At 54.8% G+C, this 21,293-nt stretch overlaps 1 protein-coding gene across 10 annotated transcripts in view; it reads left to right on the top strand.

Annotated features, from left to right (window-relative positions):
* FAM178B (family with sequence similarity 178 member B) overlaps positions 1-21,293 on the top strand; it is a 112,554-nt gene that overhangs the window by 75,637 nt on the left and 15,624 nt on the right. For 7 of the 10 annotated variants that reach the window (XM_055378541.2, XM_063695564.1, XM_055378540.2 and 4 more), the window contains 2 exons: positions 9,654-9,741; positions 18,670-18,795. In XM_055378541.2, the coding sequence (XP_055234516.2) occupies positions 9,654-9,741; positions 18,670-18,795 (214 nt within the window). Of the gene's footprint in view, positions 1-240; positions 3,131-5,281; positions 5,491-9,653; positions 9,742-14,702; positions 14,783-18,669; positions 18,796-21,293 lie in introns of those variants that run through there. The other 3 variants (XM_055378545.2, XM_019020815.4, XM_055378546.2) reach the window with 3 other exon arrangements.

Here is a 21,293-nt window from a genome sequence, read left to right as displayed (position 1 = left end):
CCTCAGGATTCCACCCCAGCCCTTCTTGTGGCACAGGCCCATGAAGTCGGGGGTGCTAGGTGCCCCCCACTTGCCCCGATCCAGGACTGGGACACTCTTTCCACTGCTGGGGGTGGCGGAGTCACCTCTGCCAAAGGTGGTCACCTTACCAGGGCTGGGCCCCTTCCTTGGCAGCAGCCCAGTGCTGAGGCACAAAGATCTTCCCCGTTGCCTTAGTTGAGGATGTCTCCAAAGGACCCTGCTGGCTCCGGAGTCTTTGTGGGGTCAGCTGAGGCCTTCACTGGCTGCGTGGCAGCCTGGTTTCCTTTGTCTCTCCCCGCATAAATTCCCTGCATCCTCTCTCCCTACGTAAATTCCCTGCTTGCTAATATCCATTTCAGAGCCTACTTTCTGGGGAAGCCAGCCTGAGACACCATCTCATCCGCACCCAAGGCCTCAACTCCAGGCACATGCTAGCAGCTCCCAAATGAATACCTGTGGCCAGACTTTGCTGCTGAGCACCGATCTGTGTGGCACATGTCTGGGATTCAGCATGTGGGAAGCAGGAGTCACCGCCTTCCCAGGAGGACCCCTTCCCTGTCTTCCATGGCTCCATGAGTGGCATCAGTGCCTGCCCACTGCCCAGGCCTGGAGTCCTATGGACAGATTCGGTGCCCTGGAGCTCCCCAGTCTCCCACAGTGCTCATTCCTCCTCACCCTCCCTGTCGCTGCCTTGGTGCAGCTCTTCCTGCAACCCCCTTGGATTTCCGCCAGAGCATCCCACTGTCTCTTTCCAGGCTTTCTCCACCAGCTCCACCTTGTGCTGTCCCGGAGTGTGACCTTCCTTCAGATGCTCATGTGTTCGCATTGCTGATGTGCATAAAATCTTTCAGACTTTCCCCCTCAGGGTGAAATGCCACAGCGCAGCCTGGGGTTAGAGGGCCTTGGTGCCCCCTTTCCCAGGCTCACATGCCACCCTGCTCCCTGCAGGCTTCCACACTTTTGGCGCATCCTGGAACTTGGCAGCCACCCCAACTCAAGATGATCATTTGTCTCCAAGCTTTTCTGCATCTGTCTCCTCCTGGAGAGGCCTCTTCCCATTCTCCTCCTCTGCCTGGTTCACATCTCTTCAGCCTCAAGACGCGGCTCGGGCCAAGGCATCTCCTCTTCGAGCAGCCCCTGTTGCAGGCCCATCAGGCTGTCCCCCTCACTGACGCGGGCCGTGAGCATCAGAGGGACAGGTGCTGTGGCCGTACTCCCTGAGTCCACAGAGCCTGGCACGGCAGGGGGACTCACTCAGCACACTCGTGCTTTGTCTGCTTCTGGAGGGCAGATTTCAAAGAAGCATAAAGAGGTAGAACTTAAAAAAAAAAAAAAAAAGATTCTAGGGCCAGGCACGGTGGCTCACACCTGTAATCCCAGCACTTTGGGAGGCTGAGGCAGGTGGATCACTTGAGGTCAAGAGTTCAAGACCAGCCTGGCCAACATGGTGAAACCCCGGGTCTACTAAAAATACAAAAATTAGCCGGGCATGGTGGTGTGCACCTGTAGTCCCAGCTACTCAGGAGGCTGAGGTTGTTGTAGTGAGCCAAGATCACGCCACTGCACTCCAGCCTGGGCGACAGAGCAAGACTCTGTCTCAAAAAAAAAAAAAAAAAGAAAAAATAGATTCTAAGAAGAGAGATGTCTCAGGTAGGCTGGGAGATCTTGCACTGAAGCTTTGAATATGGATTACAAAGGAGCCCAGTGAGGAAAAGAAGGGAAGCATTAAAGGCTGCAGGGGCTCCCCTCAGAGCTTGTTCGTGGTCTCAGGTTTGGAAAGAAGGGCACCAAAGTAAGGTAGCCGGACAAACGGCGTGGACCAGCGGGAGTGTTGTTGGGAAATGCCGAAGGCCATAAAAGGAGTTTCTGTGTAGTTACTTTTGAAGCAAGGAGTGCGGTTTGGGGCTGACAGTAAAATGTTAGCCCTGATGCAGACGGAACAACACTACACAATTCGTATTTTGCTTTTGCCGTCTTTGTCAAGGAGAACAGTTTTTCATTTGGAACCAAATATTGGTTGTCGAAGGGGGTTAAAGCCTAAGAGAGTATGGGAGGCTGCATGACCGACCTCACTGTGCAGAGGAGGCCGTCTCCCTGGTGGGATGACGTCTCACTGCTGCTGGGAGACATGAAGTTGGGGCCATGGCTCCATGGGGACTTTTGGAGGCGGAGGGCTTCCAGGAGATGGGGGCAACGGTGCTTGATGTGCTCCTCCAGGTTATTCTCTAGGGGATTCCGGCTTGGGAGCACATACATAGAAAAGGAAACACTGCTTTCTAGGAGTCCTAACAAGAAATCATACCAGGCAAGCCTCACTTTTCCACAGGTCAACCAGAATCATACTCCAGAGAGGACTGTGCAGTGCCTGTATGTAGGTTTCCTGGGCATTTGGTAGAGGCTGTCACCATAGGCTGGGTTCGGCATGAAGGAATGCGGGTCGAACGATGATAGAATGAAGTGGGCTCATTATCAAAAGGCGCTGCTGGCCATCAGAGTGTGCCCAGAGGGCAGGCCCTGTCACCACCCCGAGTTCTGTCTCCACTCACAGGTTGGCCAGGGCAGGCCCAGTGTTTTGGATGAGGCTATTAATGGAACAATGGTCAGATTCACAGATGACATGAATACACCTGACAGCAGACTGAAGATCCCAGAAGATCTCAACAGACTGTAATGATGGACTGAGTTGAAAAGGGAGGCCCAGCTGCACAATTAAGAACAGGATCTGGGAAATGGGATTTGACAGCAAGACGTGTGAAAAAAAAGACTTTGGGCTCAATCTGTTAACTGCGTTGTGTTGTGGGGCTGCCAAGAAAGTGAGCATCAGCTTCAACTCCGAATGTCTCACTTGAAAGGGAACATTGACAACCCCCAGGGCCATCAGAGGACCCAAACCAAAATGGCAAAAAAAGATACAAAAAGATGGGAATGAGGGGGCTGTGGCGCCTGCAGGAAGGGGCAGCCACGGGAATGTGGCAACTTCTTCCAAGCCTAGAGGACCTAGGTTGGCGGAGAGCTCCCTCCTGGAGGCCCCAGAGGACAGGATCCAGAAGCTTTGAGTGGAAGTCCCAGAAGGGCAGGTTTTGGCAAAATATGGGAACAATTTCCTTTGGTTAGTCCGGTAAATGAATTTGGGCTGTCTTGGCAGATACTGCACTTCCTTTGCTGAAGTGAACACTTATTGGGGGTGTGGCAAAGAGAATTAAAATGGATAACTATGCAGAAGCTAGATTAGGTGACTTCAAGGTGTTTTCTTTTTTTTCTTTTTCTTTTTTTTTTTTTTTTTTGAGACAGTCTTGATCTGTCGCCCACGCTGGAGGGCAGTGGCGCGATGTCGGCTCACTGCAACCTCTGCCTCCCAGGTTCAAGCGATTCTCCTGCCTTAGCCTCCCAAGTAGCAGGCATTACAGGCACCTGTCACCACACCTGGCTAATTTTTGTATTTTTAGTAGAGACGGGGTTTCACCATGTTGGCCAGACTGGTCTCGAACTGACCTCAGGTGATCCTCCCGCCTTGGCCTCCCAAAGTGCTGGGGTTACAGGCGTGAGCCACTGCGCCCAGCCGACTTCAAGGTGTTTTCTAAGCCTGAGGTTCTGTGATTTTTATCATACAAAGAGGGAGATGAGAATGGAAGTTGATATGATTGTGCATGTGTACCTTTTAATTTACTTATAATACGTGTGAATGGAAGGACACATATCATAGGTGGACACTTCGTGCCCTTTGCAAAAGAGATCATCCATGTACCACCTGACCATGGGACAGAATGTCTGCCGCTCCCCAGAAGCCCCATCAGGCCCCTGCCAGGCGTTCCCTCCTGCAGAGGTAATCACTTTCACAGCTTCCATCACATAGATTCATTTTACCTGTTTTGTTGGTTGGTTGGTTTTTGAGAGATGGGGTCTCCCTATGTTGCCCAGGATGGCCTCGAACTCCTGACCTCAAATGAGCCTCCTGCCTCAGTTTCCCAAAGTGCTGGGATTACAGGTGTGAGCCACCGTGCCTAGCCCAATTTTGCCTGTTTTTAAACATTTATATAAATGGGACCATGCAGAGCATTCTCCCTTGGGTCTGGCTTCCTTGGCTCAACACCTGGTTTGTGGGGCCTCTCCACGTCAATGTGCGTGGTTATATATAGACGGGTTCCTCATGTTGCCCTGTGGTGGTCCACTCATCTGGGTCTGTGGCCCGCCGTCTATTCCCGTCCACACTGTGTGTGCTCAGACTGGTCTGTGGATGACCAGGCAGTCTGGTGGCTGTGGGCTCGCAGACCCCCGGGAGGGACAACCAGCTTCTAAGCCCACCCCCTGGTTCTTCCCACCTGGCAAGTGCGCAATGAAGAGTCCAGGGAAGGAGTGCCGAGCAGGTGGCTGACAGGCAGCCTGATGGACAAGAGGCCCGGGGTGCGAGCCAGGCGGACGCCCTGAGACAGCATGTCAGGCAGCATTGCCACGGTGGAACAGGCCACTGCCGTTGCTTCCTGAGCTGCCCTGGAGACTGGAAAAGGCAGCTCATGCCTTTGGCCAGGTGCCTGACAGCCTTTTAGGGCAGTTCAGTCTTGGCAGGGCCCAGTTCCCCTCCCAGGGAGTGAAGACAAGGGGCTCCAGAGGGGCTGTGCTGGCCTATGTCACCACCCGACATCCCAGCAGCCCACGTGGTTGGTGCCTTTGCCTTCCTGGGTTCCCCTTGCGGAGGCTAGGAAGTAGAGCGCTGGCATTCCACTTCTGACCCTGCTGCAGGTTTGGAAAAGTCATTTGTGAATGTCTCAGTGCCTTCGACTCCTCTGAGTGCTAATCCAGTGTCCTGGTCTTGTGGAGGCCCGTGGTGGGTGGAGGGGGACAGGGCGGAGGCAGAAGCTGGCCTGGCCTAGCCTGGCCTGGCTGGTGCACGCCAGGGCTGGAGCCTGTTACCTTATATGACAGTGGCTGGGATGGTCCCATGGCTTCTGCCTCCTCCTCTGAACCTGGTTGGAGTTCCGGGGAGGCCTTGCCAGGTGGGGTCAGGCCTCTTCTATGGGAGGGAGAGCCCACAGCCAGCCTCAGCCAGCCCCTCTGCTTGTGCCCTGCACGGTCTGGGTGGTGGTAGGGTGAGGCTTTTCTTTTTCTTCTCCATGGAATAAGTTCTCAGTCTGTAAAATAAAAAAGTGGTCTCGCCCCGCCCCCCGCCCCCTCCTTGCTGTGTCCCAGTGGGAACTAAGAATGCAGGACAGGGTTTAGAAGGCGGGGAGGGCCATCAGGATGAAAGACAGTGGGCAGGCGGGGACAGCAAGGGGGCTCGCCACTCGCATGTGGGTTTCTTTTCATCCATTCACCCTCTTGGTGCTTCTTGTGGTGCTTTTCTTCATTTCTGGATAACAGCCCCATCCTGACCCACCCTGCCCGCCTCTTCCCTTCTGGAACCACCCCTGGCACTGCTTTGCCGGCCTGCCTGCTCCCCTCACCCCCGGGCCGGGCAGGCCCTCCTCGACCGCTGTGAGTAAACGAGTAAACGAGCTCCCGCGCAGGCCTCGAGTTTTGGATTAATGAAGCCCAGATGCAGACTTCTGACTGGCTTTGAGTTCACCGTGGAGCAGCTCAGAGGGGCCATTGACCTCCCACTGTGTTCCCAGCCCAGCTGCTGCTGGGGCTCCCAAACAGCTGGAAAGCTGGCCCTGTCTGACAGGGAGGCGAAGGCCTGTGCGTGGGGTAGAACCTGAAGCTTGGGGCTCTGGGTGTGGGGCCACGGGGTGGCCTGCACCCACGGGGGTCTGTTGCAGGGACCGTAGAGAGGGGATAAGGGGCTTCTGTTCATTATCCCATGGTTCAGTCCGGGTGGGCGCTGCCTTTCCTCAGTGCTCAGTGTGGGGGAAGTGGGAAGTGTTGAGTGAGTACACAGTGGTGCTGCGCAGGAGGGGGTTGAGGCTAAAGGGGCCCAGGGTCAGGGCAGCCCCACGATGGTTCACATCAGGTCTTCACAGTCAGGCATGGAGGGGAATGGTTGGTCCCTCTCAGGGTTGCTAGACACGATGCACATATCACATGGGATAAACTTATGCCAGAAAAATTATTTTCGGTCAGGCTTGGTGGTACATGCCTGTGATCCCAGCTACTTGGGAGGCTGAGGCAGGAGAATCGCTTGAACCCAGGAGGCGGAGCTTGCAGTGAGCTGAGATGCCGCCACTGCACTCCAGCCTGGGAAACAGAGCAAGACTCCTGCTCAAAAAAAAAAAAAAAAAAAAAAACAAAGAAAGAAAAAGAGAAAGTATTGGCTGGGCGCGGTGGCTCACACCAGTAATCCCAGCACTTTGGGAGGCTGAGGTGGGCAGAACACTCAGGTAGGCAGATCACCTGAGGTAGGGAGTTCAAGACCAGCCTGACCAACATGGAAAAACCCCGTCTCTACTAAAAATAAAAAAATTAGCTGAGCATGGTAGCACATGCCTGAATCCCAGCTACTCCGGAGGCTGAGGCAGGAGAATCGCTTGAACCCAGGAGGCAGAGGTTGCGGTGAGCCGATATCGCACCATTGCATGCTAGTCTGGGCAACAAGAGTGAAACTCCGTCTCAAAAAAATATATATATATATTTTGTATTTTTAGTAGAGACGAGTTTTCTCCATGTTGGTCAGGCTGGTCTTGAACTCCCAACCTCAGGTGATCCGCCCACCTCGGCTTCCCAAAGTGCTGGGATTACAGGCGTGAGCCACCGCACCCGACTTAACTGGGCATCTTATATTTTAATCTGCTAAATCTAGCAATCCTATCTCCTCCCTTCCAGCTGAACTTTTTTTTTTCTTTTTCTTTTTTTTTTTTTTGAGATGGAGTCTCGCTCTGTCGCCCAGGCTTGAGTACAGTGGTGTGATCTCTGCTCACTGCAACCTCTGCCTCCCGGGTTGAAGCAATTCCCTGCCTCAGCCTCCCGAGTAGCTAGGATTACAGGTGTGTGCCACCACGCCCAGCTAATTTTTGTATTTTTAGTAGAGATGGGGTTTCAGCATGTTGGCCCAGCTGGTCTTGAATTCCTGACCTCAAATGATCCACCCGCTTCGGCCTCCCAAAGTGTTGGGATTACAGGCGTGAGCTACTGTGCCTGGCCTGAATTTTTTTCTTAATTGTTTTATTGAACTACAGTATACAAACAATAGAACAAAGACAGTTAAGTGTATGGCTCAGTGCATTTTCACAAGTCCAATGCACGTGAAGCCAGCACCCAGGTCAAGAAATGAAACATGATCAGAACCTGCCCCCCACCCCCACCCCAGGGTCATGAGTATCCAGACTTCCAACAGCTGAAGTTTGCCATTTGCATTTTTTTTTAAGAGTTGGGGTTGCCTGTAATCCCAGCACTTTGGGAGGCTGAGGTGGGTAGATCATGAGGTCAGGAGTTCAGGACCAGCCTGGCCAAGATGTTGAAACCTGTCTCTACTGGAAATATAAAAATTAGCTGGGCGTAATGGCAGGCGCCTGTAATCCCAGCTACTTGGGAGGCTGAGGCAGGAGAATCACTTAAACCCGGGCATAAAAGAGTTGGGGTCTTGCTGTGTTGCCCAAGGTAGCCACAAACTCCTAGGCTCAGGCAGTCCTCCCACCTCAACATCCTGAGTAGCAGGGACTGCAGGCGTGGAGTACTGTAGCTGGCATGCCCATGTTTGTACCTCATATAAATGAGACCCTGTTGGCTGGGCACAATGGCTCATGCCTGTAATTCCAACACTTTGGGAGGCCAGGGTGGTTGGATCACCTGAGGTCAGGAGTTTGAGACCAGCCTGGCTGACATGGTGAAACCCCATCTCTACTAAAAATACAAAAAAAAAAAAAAAAAAAAAAGCCAGGCATGGTGGCGCGTGCATGACTGTAGTCCCAGCTACTTGGGAGACCGAGGTAGGAGAAATGCTTGAACCCGGGAGGCAGAGGTTACAGTGAGCCGAGATCATGCCATTGCACTCCAGCCTAGGTGACAGAACGAGACTCTGTCTCAAAACAAAACAAAAAATGAGACCATGCAGATACATTTTTTGTGTCTGGCTGCTTTCCTACCACACTGGAGGTCGTTCATGTTGTTGGAGGTACTTGTGGTTCATTCATAATCACAACACCCCCCCGTAGGACTGAGCTGTATGGATACAGCCTGATCTGTCTGTCCACTGTGCTGTTGCTGCTGCTGCTGCTGCTGCTGTGCAAACCTAGTGCCTCTCCTTTTTTTGCAACTTTGTACCTAGGAGTAGGATTGCTGGGCATGGGGTGGGCATCTACACATCTTTAGTAGATCTTGCCAGTTTTGGGCAGTGGCGCACCCATCAATATCCTGCCAGCTGTGTGTGAGTGCCCATAACCCTGCGCCCCCACCAGCACCTGGCATGGCCCCAGCTTGTGTTGGCTCTTCTGGGGTGCGGTGCTGCTGCTGCTTGTTCTGCTTTTTGAAAAATCCAAGAGTCCGCTGCTTTGTCGAGTCCTCTGACTTTCTTGACTCTTTCCTAAGAAAATCTAAAAGTGCCCCGGGATTTTAGACCCTAGATTAATGCCTCTGTGATCCCAACCTCACCGGAGCTTTGAGGAAGCCATTCCTGCCTCAGTTCCCGTTCATCCAGGGAGCCTCTCGGCATGCAAGGCTGGGGTGAGAGGTCCAGGGGCCAGGGGTTCCAGGCACAGCTGTCTCTGGGCATTCTCAGGGCTCTGTTTCAGCCTCTTTGCCTCTCTGTGGCTTCCTCTTCCTGATTCTCCCTCCAGGAGGCAGGATGGCCACCAGTGGCTGTAGTGGCGGCCCTGCTGGAAAGGCCTGCACGCCTGCACTTTGCTGATAGTTCAGCCACAGCCCGAGGCCACCTCTCAGTGACTGGGTCAGGTGCCTGTCCTGGGAGCCTGGCAGGAGATGGATTTCCCAAAGGAAAGCCCAGTGGATACTGGGTGAAAAGAAAACCATGAGGTTTGGCCTCCTGAGGCCAAGTCAGTCCCCCAGCCTCCCCCACCCTGCAGAGGTGGAGCCACAAAGGAAAGAAGAGGCAGAGGTGTATTGAAAAGCAGTTCAGCCGGGTGCGGTGGCTCACGCCTGTAATCCCAGCACTTTGGGAGGCTGAAGCGAGCGGATCACGAGGTCAGGAGATCGAGACTATCCTGGCTAACATGGTGAAACCCTGTCTCTACTAAAAATACAAAAAATCAGCCGTGCATGGTGGCGGGCGCCTGTAGTCCCAGCTACTCAGGAGGCTGAGGCAGGAGAATGGTGTGAACCCGGGAGGCGGAGCTTGCAGTAAGCTGAGATTGTGCCACTGCACTCCAGCCTGGGCGACAGAGCGAGACTCCGTCTCAAAAAAATAAAATAAAAATAAAAAAGCAGTTCAGCGCTCCTGCCTCTATGGATCCATGGATATGTATCGGCAGAGGGGATAAAAAACTAAGAAAAGCCCTGCTCTGTGGGCCTCTGAAATTACCAGGGACTTAAGTTTTTGTGTGGATTTATTATTTAATTTTCTGATCATGAGAGTTTCATTCCTCCTAGAATACATAATGCTGTAAGCCAATGGAGAAAGCCCTTTGCTGGGGTACCCCAGATGGAGGGTGGCTCCCCCAAAGTCCCCTCTCCATGGGTATCCTTCCCTCTGCTCGGGCTCCCCGACTTCCAGCACACCCTCTCTCAGGCTGTCGCTTCTTCTCCCCCAGGCGGCTTCGAAGCCAGCTCAGCCTTGTGGTCATTGCTCGAATGCTGGGCCAGCAGGAGATGCTCCCTCTCTGGCAAGAGAAGACCCAGGTGAGTGTTTGCTTCAGGCGTGGGCAGGAAGGCCACGGCCTGCGGGCTCTGGAGGCTTTCCCCAAAGGCCAGGAACATCAGGCCCCAGAGCTAAGCTGGCTCTGAACTCTCTACTCATGTTCTTTCATCAAGAATTACCGCTTGCGTGCCAGCCATGTGCTAGGCGCTGAGGACAGAGCAGTGAGCTGAGAGCTTGTCTTTTTAAAAAATTGTAGTTGCTGGGCACGGTGGCTCACGCCTGTAATCCCAGCACTTTGGGAGGCTGAGGCGGGCAGATCATGAGGTCAGGAGATCAAGACCATCCTGGCTAACACGGTGAAACCCGTCTCCACTAAAAATACAAAAAATTAGCCAGGTGTGGTGGTGGGTGCCTGTAGTCCCAGCTACTCGGGAGGCTGAGGCAGGAGAATGGCCTGAACCTGGGAGGTGGAGCTTGCAGTGAGCTGAGATGGCGCCACTACACTCCAGCCTGGGCGACAGAGCGAGACTCCATCTCAAAAAAAAAAAAAAAAAAAAAAAAAAATTGTAGTCAAAGCTGGGTGTGGTGGCTCACACCTATAATCCCAGCACTTTGGGAGGCTGAGGTGGGCGAGATCGCCTGATATCAGGAGTTTGAGACCAGCCTGGCCAATGTGGTGAAACCCTTGTCTCTACTAAAAATACAAAAACTAGCTGGGCGTGGTGGCGGGCACCTGTAATCTCAGCTACTCGGGAGGCTGAGGCAGAGAATTTCTTGAACCCGGGAGGCAGAGGTTGCAGTGAGCATTTAATTCAAATAAATGAATTAAATTCATTTATTTATTTTTTTTGTAATCATCTTAACCATTCTTAAGCGTAGTGTTTCAGCCATTTCTAAGTGTACAATTCAGGGACCTTAAGTTCATTCACAGTGTTGTGCAGCCATCACCACCATCCATCTCCATAACTCTTTCATCTTCCCAAACTGAAACTCCACTCTCATTAAACACAACCCCCCAACAATGCCCACAGCCCATTTTTTTGTTGTTGTTTATTTTTTATAGTAAAGCATAAAAACAAATACTATTTGTAAAGATGAAAACAAATACTATTAAATTAAAACTACTCCGTCTGGTGTCCCCTCAGTCCCCAGGATTAGGTATTGTTGGGGCAGCAAGGGCATTAAGAGTTCGGCCTTCTGAGCTGGGTGTGGTGGCTCACACCTGTAATCCCAGCACTTTGGGAGGCCGAGGCGGGCGGATCACTTGAGGTCAGGAGTTCGAGACCAGCCCGACCAACATGGTGAAACCCCGTCTCTACTAAAAATACAAAAAATTAGCCGGGCATGCTGGCAGGCGCCTGTAATCCCAGCTACTCGGGAGGCTGAGACAGGAGAATTGCTTGAACCTGGGAGGCGGAGGTTGCAGTGAGCCGAGATCGCGCCACTGCACTCCAGCCTGGGCGATAGGGCAAGACTCTAAAAAAAAAAAAAGGAAAAAAGAATTCAGCCTTCCTGTCCTGTTCCTCTTCTCTCCAAAAAGCTCTGACTGCAGCCTCCTGGCAGCTCAGAGGACGTCACTTCACGGGGTGATGAAGGGGTCACTGGCAGCCCAAGGATGGATGGAAGGGAGGTTGAGCGCACCCGCACCTCCGCAGTAATCTTCTGGAATCCTGGGAGAAGAGCTGCTGGGTACAACTGACCCTTCCAGCTCAGCTACGCTAGGGGTGCTCTGGCTAGAGACTGTGCATCTGTAGCCACTGAGGCAGCATAACCCCTTGCCCAGAGGGCTGAGACAGTGTTCCAGCACATCCCTGGGTGAGGTGGACCATATGGCTGAGTCCCAGGTGCTGTGACTGCAAGGAGGGAGTTCAGAGAGGTGACCGGTGGGGTTGGGTTGTCTGAGCGGCTTCGGCCTGGCTTTTGCCCTGGCTTTTGCCTCAGATGCCTCCTTTGCCTTGAATGCTTCCCCCAGGCCTTAGTAGAACTGGAGCTTCTTGTCATTCCCACTCCAGCCAAAATGTCACCTCTGCAAGGGGCCTTCCTGACCACCCAATCCAGAGTGCCCCAGCACTGGCTGTCATCTTGTCCTAAGTCACTCCTGGTGGCCACCCCCTGATCTTTTCCTATTTGTTTGCTCAGCATCTGTGTTTTCCACCCCCTACCCCCAAGCAGAACATAAGCCCCTGAAGAACAGGGAACACGTAGTTTCTGGCCCCTGCTGCCCCTCGGCACCTGGCAGTGCCTGGCACACCCCGGGAAGGCAGTTCATGCATGTGGAAGGGACAGGCACCCAGGTGGGTCGTCGGGGTGCATGGGGAGAACGTGCCCCAGCTGAGACCTTGGGAGGGGCAGTGAGGAGGTGACCTGTGCTGAGGTTACTTCATAGATGGTCTCTGTGAGGAAGGAAGAACAGAGGGACCCAGCGGTGTTGCTGGGAACAGCCAGCAGTTACAGGCAGGGGGAGCACAAGATGGGGTGCCTGGGAGGGCTCTGGGATGCAGGCTGACGGACAGGCCCAGCGCAGAGTGGAGGCCAGAGGGGGCGTGACACAGGTGGTCAGAGAGAGAGTTAGAGCCAGTTCAAGGCTTGGCATTTTGCTTCGTTTTGTTTTTTCTTGGCCAGCAGCTGTGCATAGAGTGAGGAGAGCTTGGTGGGGCTGCCTTCCTGGTGGAGGTCAGAGTGGCAGAGGGGAAGTGTCATGGAGGAAGGGCTGGGTCGTTGGGCCCAGGAGTTGGAGGCTACAGCGAGCTATAATCACACCACCGCACTGCAGCCTGGGCAACAGAGCCAGACACCTTCTCTTAAAAAAAAAAAAAAAGAGTGGGGAATGGGGGCACGGGAGGCAGTGTCTCAGGCCTGTAATCTCAGCACTTTGAGAGGCTGAGGTGGGAAAATCATTTGAGCCCTGGAGTTCTTTACAAAAAGTAAAATAATTAGCTGGACATGGTGGCATGTGCCTCTAGTTCCAGCTACTTGGGGTGGGGATGCTGATGTGGGAAGATGGCTTAAGCTCTGGAGGTCAAGGCTGCAGTGAGCCATGACGGCTCCACTGCACTCCAGCCTGGGCGACAGAGCAAGACCCGCTTTTTTTTTTTCTTTTTTTTTTAAAGTACATGGAGTGGCGCTGCCTCCCCTTGAGAGATCCTGGCCAGGCAGGTCTCCCAGGCTCCCCAGGGGCCAGGGTCTTGCAGCCTGTCAGGGCCAAGCCAGGTCCAGCCCACTTGCTGCGTGCCCACCATGCACCCGTGTGTTTATTAGACACTAGCTGAGCAACGTGAGTGCCAGGCTCCTTGCCAGGTACTGGCACTGGGGAGACAGCACCAGATGACCTCAGAAGAGAGGGGTGAGCAAGTCGGCCACGGCCATAGTGACTAACTCTGTCCAGGCACAGTGCGGCAGCTGCTAGAGAAGATGCCCTGAGCCAGGTCTTGGAGGCTGAGTCAATGCTTGTACTGCAAAAAGGAGAAAGGGAGTGAGAGATTCATGGCGACTGGAGGGATAGGAAGGACCGGCAGGGGCCTGCCCATGGCCTTCCTGGAGCTCCTTCCCCATCTCCACTGCAAGCCCAGGGCTGCTCACAGCCTCCTCCCAGGTCTTCAGGCTGCCAGGCACTCCCCTTTCCAGTCTGGCCTGTCAGACCTTCCTGAAACACTCGTTCAAAGGGCCACCCCACAGCCGCCCACTCAGCCCACATGCCCCTTTCCCAACGTCTCCTCCACAGGGCTTGCCAGTGCCGCGTGTTCTCCTCGGGCCTCCTCACAGGCCCTGCCTGCCCTCTGCACACAGCTTTTGCTGTGTGTGGGCCTCTTCTTCCTCTCCACCTGTCACCCCCGACCCGCAGTAGTGGCAGCTCCCATGTACACAGCACAGCTGTGTCCTGGCTGCTGTCCTCAGTGGTCGCCCCTCCTAGCAGCCCAAGGCCCTCAGACTTACTGTCATCCATATTTTACAGATAAGGGAACTTTCCAGGGTCACCCAACAGGGAAGTGGTACAGCCGGGATTATTTTATTTTTGAGGCAGGGTCTCGCTTTCCCAGGCTGGAGTGCAGTGGTGTGATCACGACTCACTGCAGCCCCAACCTCCCTGGCTCAGGTGATCCTCCCACCTCAGCCTCCCGAGTAGCTGGGACTATGGGCGTGCACCACCACACCTGGCTAATTTTTGTATTTTTTTAGCGGCAGGGTTTCGCCATGTTGACAAGGGTGGTCACAAACTCCTGGGCTCAAGTGATCCTCTTGCCTCAGCCTCCCAAAGTGCTGAGATTACAGGCATGAGCCACTGTACCCCACCTAGAGCTGGGATTAAAGTCCTGCCCTTGACCACTGCAGGGCACCGCCTTAGCCTGTCCAGCTCTCTCCTTGCCTCTGGACATCCTGGACCACACCCACCACTTCATGGTGAAGTGCCCTGCTGGGTCCTTGGGCTTTAGTCCTGGTTCACAGACAGGAGGACAAGGGCCGTCCCTCCGTTTCCTCATCAGTGCACAAGTGCTGGAGAAATCCTATCAATTGATTCACTGTAAAAGGGGGCACAGGGGTTTAGAATTGACTGGTGTAGGAGCAGAGGACCTGGGGCTGGATCTGGGCACAGCAATTTGCAGGGCACTGCTGGGCAGGAGTCCCTGACGGCCAAGTTGCTGGGCTCTGTATCTCCCGCAAGCTGCAGCGGAGGCCCCGTGGAGCAGGAGCAGAAGCACACGTTGGAGAACTGAACCTGAAGGACAGGACTTACAGCATTGAGGTCACACAGGCAAGTGGAGGCTCAGTTAGCCAGAGCCTCAAGGCTACGGTGAGGGTTTTGACTTCTGCGCAGAAGTGGGGAGCCCCTGCAAGGATTTGGGCAGAGAAGAAACAAAATCTGATTTATACAACGTTTAGAAATTACTCTGGCTGCTGTGTTGAGAAGAGATTACTGGGAGTGGAGAGGAAGGAGGTGATTGCAGTAATCCTGGCAAGAGATGACAGTGGTTTGGCCTGGGGAAACAGCAGTGTGGGCGGTGAGAAGTGGTCAGGTTGTAGGTGCATTTCCCAAGTACAGACAGTGGGATGTGCGGTGCAAGAGAACAGAGACAAGGACTCCAGGTCAGTGCAACAGGCGGGATGGAGACGCCCTTTGCCTACCCTAGGCAAGACGCAGCTGGAGCAGGTTTGGGGAGGAAATCAGGAGTTTGCTTCTTATCCTGGGGCACTTCTTGCAACACAGTAAACCTCTTGTCAAAGTGTGTCTTCCAGTTTGGGATTTGGAAAACGTGGGCTTCGGGTGGCTCAAGTCGGGGATAAAGGTTTGCATCTACTCAGAAAATGTTAGCTGCAGTCTTGACTGTTCATTTATTCATTCAATCATTTGTTCATTTGACAGATACTTACTAGACATGTACCATGTGCCAGGCACGGTGCTAGGTTCTGGGGACTCTGCAGTGAAAAAACTGCCCTCAGAGAGTTTACATTCCAGGGAGTGGGGGGGAATAGGTGATAAAAAGCAAGTAAATTGCAAAGGGGCCAAGCGCTGTGGCTCACTCATGTAATCCCAGCGCTTTGGGAGGTCAAGGTGGGTGGATCACTTGAGGTCAGGAGTTCGAGACCAGCCTGGCCAACATGGTGAAACCCTGTCTCTACTAAAAATACAAAAATTAGCTGGACGTGGTGGTGGCCGCCTGTAATCCCAGCTACTCGGGAGAATGAGGCAGGAGAATTGCTTGAGCCCAGGAGGTGGAGGTTGCAGAGAGCAGAGATTGTGCCACTGCACTCCAGCCTGGGGGACGGAGCAAGATTCTGTTTAGATAGATAGATAGGCAGACAGATGGGAACTTGGGCAGGTGGGCCTCACTGAGAAGGTGGGCGTGGAGCAACAGATGGAAGGAAGAGAGAGGCAGGTGCTGTCTGGTCAGAAGGCCCAGGCAGGGCACCAGCTCCAGGAAGCAGCAGGCAGGTCGTTGGGTCTTTGCAGACACTTAAGATCTTGGCTTCCTGTCCTAGGTGAGGAGGAAGCCAGGATTTGCACCCAGGAGCAACATGCTGTGTGGCCAGTTGCTTCTCTGGAAATCAGCCTCCACCACCTCTTCCCTGCCTCTGAGAAGGCTGGTGGAGGCCTGTCTTCCTGAGGGATCATTGCTTCTCGCCCTAGGTGTCTGCCCTAAGCGGCTGAGTGTTTGCAGAGCCAGGTGCCAGCAGTGATGTCGGTGTAGGGAGAGTTCTGGTCTGGCCCATCCCCGCTGGTTCCTGCAAGGCCCAAACAAGCCCTTATCCTGGAGAGGGGTTTGTGTGTGGGGGAGAGGCTGGCTGGAGCATCCAGAGATGGAAACAAAAGGGAATAAACAATCGGAAGGCACAACGGCACAGGCAGATCGCAGGGGCAGCAGCTTGCTGCACTGAGCACAGCCAAGCTGTTTTCATGAGTGAGAGGAAAAACACAAGAGCAGGCACCGCGAGAGTGCTGTCCTGTGCGCCCCTGCCCAGCCCCACCCAGGCCTCCCGTAGCAGGGAGGGTCCCGGCTGGGCGAGGCCTGCCCAAAGGCCACGGTGAGGGTGTGGGCTGCAGAGCCTGACCCTGTGCTTGCACAGCTGTGAGCCCTGAGTGGGCAGAACTGTTCTGGAAACTATCTTGACTTGTGAAGCCTGAGGAAGGTGGCACAGCCATGGTTTGGGTGAAGCCCCAGATAGTGCCTCTCTTCACCCAGAACCTTCCTCTCCCCTCCCAAAAGGATCAGAAACTAGGCTGAGAAGCCCTGGCCGCCTTCCAGAAGCTGAGGCCCTGGGCCTGACTCCTAGCCCCCAGCCCAGCTGCTCTTGTGGGCTGTCTCAGCCCATAACCGGCTGATGTGCTGAGCAGGTGGTAGGTGAGTCACCGGAGGAAGCCAGGTGTGCCAGCCAGGCTAAGCTCAAGAGGGGGGCTGGGCTGCGGGGCTCAAGCCCCTAGCCCATGGCCACCCTGCTTCTGTGCCATCTAAAGAGATGGTGCTTCTGTGAACTACCCTGGCTCTGCTCCCACTTACTCCCCGCCCTGCCCCCAGGGCTGCTGTGGCCTCACAGAGGCCAAGGGCTGGGAGCCTGCCTGCCTCTGCCCCAGGCAAGAGTTAGCTTCAGGGCAGCTGGGCAGTCCTTGCTGGGGCTGGGCCCAGGCTACCCGAATCAAGTGCATGCACTGGGCCAGAAGGAGCGGCTAACTGTAGACACCTGGACTTACGCAGGTCACATTCCCTCCATGGGGGTTCAGAGAGGTTGGGCAGTTTATTCAAAAACTAAATGGGGGCTGGGGCGGCTAATAGCTTAGGTGCCATAGTCAGCCAAAAGCAGTGTGTGGGCCTTATGTTGAGTCTCCCTTCAAACAGACCAACTGTTGGAGGACATTTTAGAGACAGAGAAAACTGAACACAGGTGTTGGATGATGATAAGGAAGTCTCAGTGATTCTGTTAGGAAACAAATGGTATTAGGATTAGATTGGGGGGAAATCCTTATCTTTTCTGTAGAAGCTCTTTATGGGTAAAACGATACGATGTATTTGCTTTAAAATCCCCTGGAAGGAAAAGAGCGGGAAGGGGAGTGGAAGGCAGGGGCTGAAGACACAGGCCAGGCGGAATGCAGATGATGGTGGTCATTGCTCATGGTGATGGACTGTTGGGGACTTAGTCCATGGTCTCTCTTCATGGTGTTCCAAACCTCCACAGAGAAGAGTTAAACCAAAAGAGAGGGATGCAAGGGAGGGTGGGCCCACAGATGCAGAGCGGCAGTGCAGGGGGTGGGGATGGGTGTGGGTGAGTGTGGGTGAGGGTCTGTGGGTGGGGGATGACTGGGTGGGTGTGGGTGGGGGTCTGTGTGGGGGGGGTGAGTGGGTGGGGGTGTATAGGGGGTCTGTGTATGTGGGTGAGTGGGTAGGTAGATGGGGGTGGGGGTGTGTGGGGGTCTGTTGGGGGGTGTGGGTGGGGATCTGTGGGTGTGGGGGTCTGGGGGTGTGAGTGGGTGTGTATGTAGGTCTGTGTATGTGGGTGAGTGGGTAGGTAGATGGGGGTGGGGGTGTGTGGGGGTCTGTTGGGGGGTGTGGGTGGGGATCTGTGGGTGTGGGGGTCTGTGGGGGTGTGAGTGGGTGTGTATGTAGGTCTGTGTATGTGGGTGAGTGGGTAGGTAGATGGGGGTGGGGGTGTGTGGGGGTCTGTTGGGGGGTGTGGGTGGGGATCTGTGGGTAGGGGGTCTGTGGGGGGTGTGAGTGGGTGTGTATGTAGGTCTGTGTATGTGGGTGAGTGGGTGTGTGTGGGTGTGGGTGGGGATCTGTGGGTGTGGGGGTCTGTGGGGGTGTGAGTGGGTGTGTATGTAGGTCTGTGTATGTGGGTGAGTGGGTAGGTGGATGGGGGTGGGGGTGTGTGGGGGTCTGTTGGGGGGTGTGGGTGGGGATCTGTGGGTGTGGGGGTCTGGGGGTGTGAGTGGGTGTGTATGTAGGTCTGTGTATGTGGGTGAGTGGGTAGGTGGATGGGGGTGGGGGTGTGTGGGGGTCTGGGGATATGAGTGGGTATGTGTGTGGGGGTCTGTGTGTATGTGGGTGGGTGGGTGAGTGGGTGGGTGTGGATGTGGGGTCTGTGGAGGGGGTGAGTAGGTGTGGATGTGGGTCTGTGTGTACGTGGGTGAGTGGGTGGGGGGTGGGAGGCCTGGGTATGTGTGGGTGTGGGGAGGATGAGTGGGTGGGTGAGTGGGTGGGTGTCAGGTCTGTGGGGGGATGAGTGTGTGTGGGTGGGGCGTGGGGGAGCTGGGTATGTTTGGGTGCCCCTCCTCTCGTGGGAAGTATGTGTGATCCATTTTACAGATGAGAACACTCAGGATCCGAGAGGCCACAGTTCATAAGGTAGAGGTGGGTCTGTGTCTCAGAAGCCAGTGCTCTAACCCACTGCCACCAGCTGAGGTGTCCAGGCCGATTCCCGGGAGCACCCTGAGCTCTTGGCCACCACCCTCTGTGAGTGACAGCCTCCCTTCTCCTCCCCAGCTGTCCTCGCTCAGCCGGCTCCTGGGCCTCATGAGGCCATCATCTCTCAGGCAATACCTGGGCTCTGTGCCCTTGCCACCCTGCCAGGAGCAACAGCCAAAGGCTAGTGCCGAGCTAGACCACAAGGTGAGTGAGCACCCAGCACCCGCCTGCCTCCACCACGATGCCACCACCACAGGTAGCAGGGAAAGGCAGGGCTGTCCACATTGCATGGCCTGCAGGTCCTTCCAGAACCCCAGGGCCATGCCAGGGCAGAGACCAACAGGCTGCCTCCCTGTGTTGAGCAGAGGTGCTCAGCATCTCACCTGTAATTAGTGCTGTTACCCGTGCCGCAGGCGCTGGGGATGCCCTGTGCGCAGGTGTAGGGGCCGAATGTCTGCCTGTCCCTGCTTGTGTGCCTTTTGTTGATCTGGGGTTGTCAGCCTTACAGCATGGTTTAGGGAGGATGCAGGAGCTGGATGCCAGGGAGGAGATGGGAGCACATCAGGATAAGCGCAGGGTTGTCTCAACGTGCAGGGCATCCCTTCTTCTGTAGGCAGAGCTGGGCCCAGCCTTCCTATTCATTTTCACTGTGGTTCACTGAGTCTGAGTCCTTGGCCTGTCCCCAGTTCTTCCTAATTGACTTTCCAGACATTGCCCAGCTTTCCTGAAAGCCAAGTTCTGGTGGGAGTCAGGAGCAACAAGGTGCCCCAGGGCCTGCAGGTTGTGGAGTTTGGAACAGTGAGGCCTATGAGTCCCTGGGTGAATGTCAGAGCAGGGATGTGGTGGGTGTGAGGGCTGCAGAGTGGGCATCCCGGGCTCAGCTTCCTGGGGAGCAGGGCTTAAACCTCGATGCACTCTGCTGCCCCTGGGGACTTGGGGATGAAGAATGGAGATAGGGATCGTCATAATTGGGGAAGATGGTAATTCCAGAAACTCACTCGGAGGCTGGATGTTGATACAGAAGTCCAACCTTTGGGCATCACTCTGCAAATCAGATAAATGAATTAATTACTTAATGAACACAAATGAACCATTAAAGAGATATGCTAATCCCCAGGTGCACGCTCCTCTTCTGGAACATGTGGGGAAGGTTGTCTTTCAGTTGTGCCTAATATTACTGCATTTATGAGGCTGCTGCCTCCCAGGAGAGTGTGAGCTGTCTGCATGCCCCTTCTCTTGCGCCAAGTATTTCCCCAGAAACTGGAGCTGGTTATGGGCTGGTTATGGGGCCTCTAGAGAGGAGGTGAGGGTCAGTCCTGGGGTGGTCTGTCTAAACAGAACTCAGGGAGGCCTGGGCAGGGGGGCAAGGAACAAGAAGGCGAGTGGTGAGAGAGAGGAAAGAGGGTCACGTCTGGTCTGGCTGAGCGGAGAGTGTGGCCTGCAGGCACCTTGGGGGCCAGTCCTGGGCCTCACCTAGCAGAGGTGTGGTTCCTGCCAGGCTCACTGGTTCAGAGGCTATCCAGGCGGCAGAAGACATTCTTTCAACAGCTGGGGAAGAGGGACAGTGAGCAGGCTGAGGATGCCTTTTCTTTAGAGGACTATTCTCACACACCTAAAGGAGGTTTGAAAGCCTCCCTCTGGTTGGCCGCCATACTGGAAATGACCTGTTTGGCCTGAAAACATGGAGGCACTGTGCAGCTCGGCAGAGCCCCAAAGGGGTAGGGTGCACTGGTCCAGGGCAGTGGAGGGGCAGGTGAGGCCCAGGCAGCTCTCAGAAGCCTTCGCTGCAGCCCGAGACCACCTTAGACCACCTCTGCTGCGCTCCCCTACACCTCTGCCTCTGAGTGAGGGAGCCCCGGGCCAAGGAGGGTGCACGGGCACAGAAGTGAAACAGGCCCCTGGGCTGGGTTCTGTCCCCTGGGCTGGGCACTGTTCTGACTGGGAGGGGCCAGGTGGGGCAGGTGACTGGGCTCCACTCCCACCCCGGCCGGCTGACTCCTCATTAGGCCTCAGCATGTTTCATCTTCAAAGAGGTTAGATGGGCCACTCACCAGCCAAAAACAACAGCGGCGGCATCCACCCTGTTTTATAAGGAGTGGTGGTCTGAGCCGTGGCTGAGCCTTTCATCCCCAGAGCTCAAAGTCTTTGCCTTTTAGTTTCCCTTCAGTGCCGTGGGGAAACTGAGGCCAGAGTAAGGTTGACCTGAGGCGGCCCAGCCTGGAGGAAATGCCTGCTTTCCCAGCGTTGGGGCTGCTGAGCTGAGCCTCTGCCTTTTGACGCCTGCCCATCCCCCAGGCCCTCTCACTCCTGTCTGGGAGATTTCCTGCCCTGTGCGGCTGGGTCACAGCCCTCCTCCAGCCCTGCAAATAAACACTTCTGCCCAGCTCCTTCCCCACCTCCTCTGGCTGCCTCAGGCCTTGGCCCAACCTCTCCCTCTGGGAAGAGGCTGAGAGAGCTGCTGTTGGTGTCCAGGGCACAACTTTCTCTCCTCACTGATCCCTTGGCAAGTAAAGTTGTCCCTTTGCTTGCCCCCTGTCCAGCTAGACTGTGGGCACATGCAGTGTCTCTCAGCACTGCATCCCACATTTGGCACTAGGTGAACGAATGAATCCAGTTTTAATTCCTTTGTCCTTCTCTGAACTCCCTTCTTCCATTCTGTTCTGGCATTCACTATTCGCTCTCCTGCCCCCATTCTGGAAACC

The sequence above is a fragment of the Gorilla gorilla genome, chromosome 12 (assembly GCF_029281585.2).
Source record: "Gorilla gorilla gorilla isolate KB3781 chromosome 12, NHGRI_mGorGor1-v2.1_pri, whole genome shotgun sequence".
Taxonomy (NCBI): Eukaryota; Metazoa; Chordata; class Mammalia; order Primates; family Hominidae; genus Gorilla; species Gorilla gorilla.
Note: the sequence above shows the minus strand (reverse complement) of the source record. Positions and strands in the feature narration are given on the sequence as shown.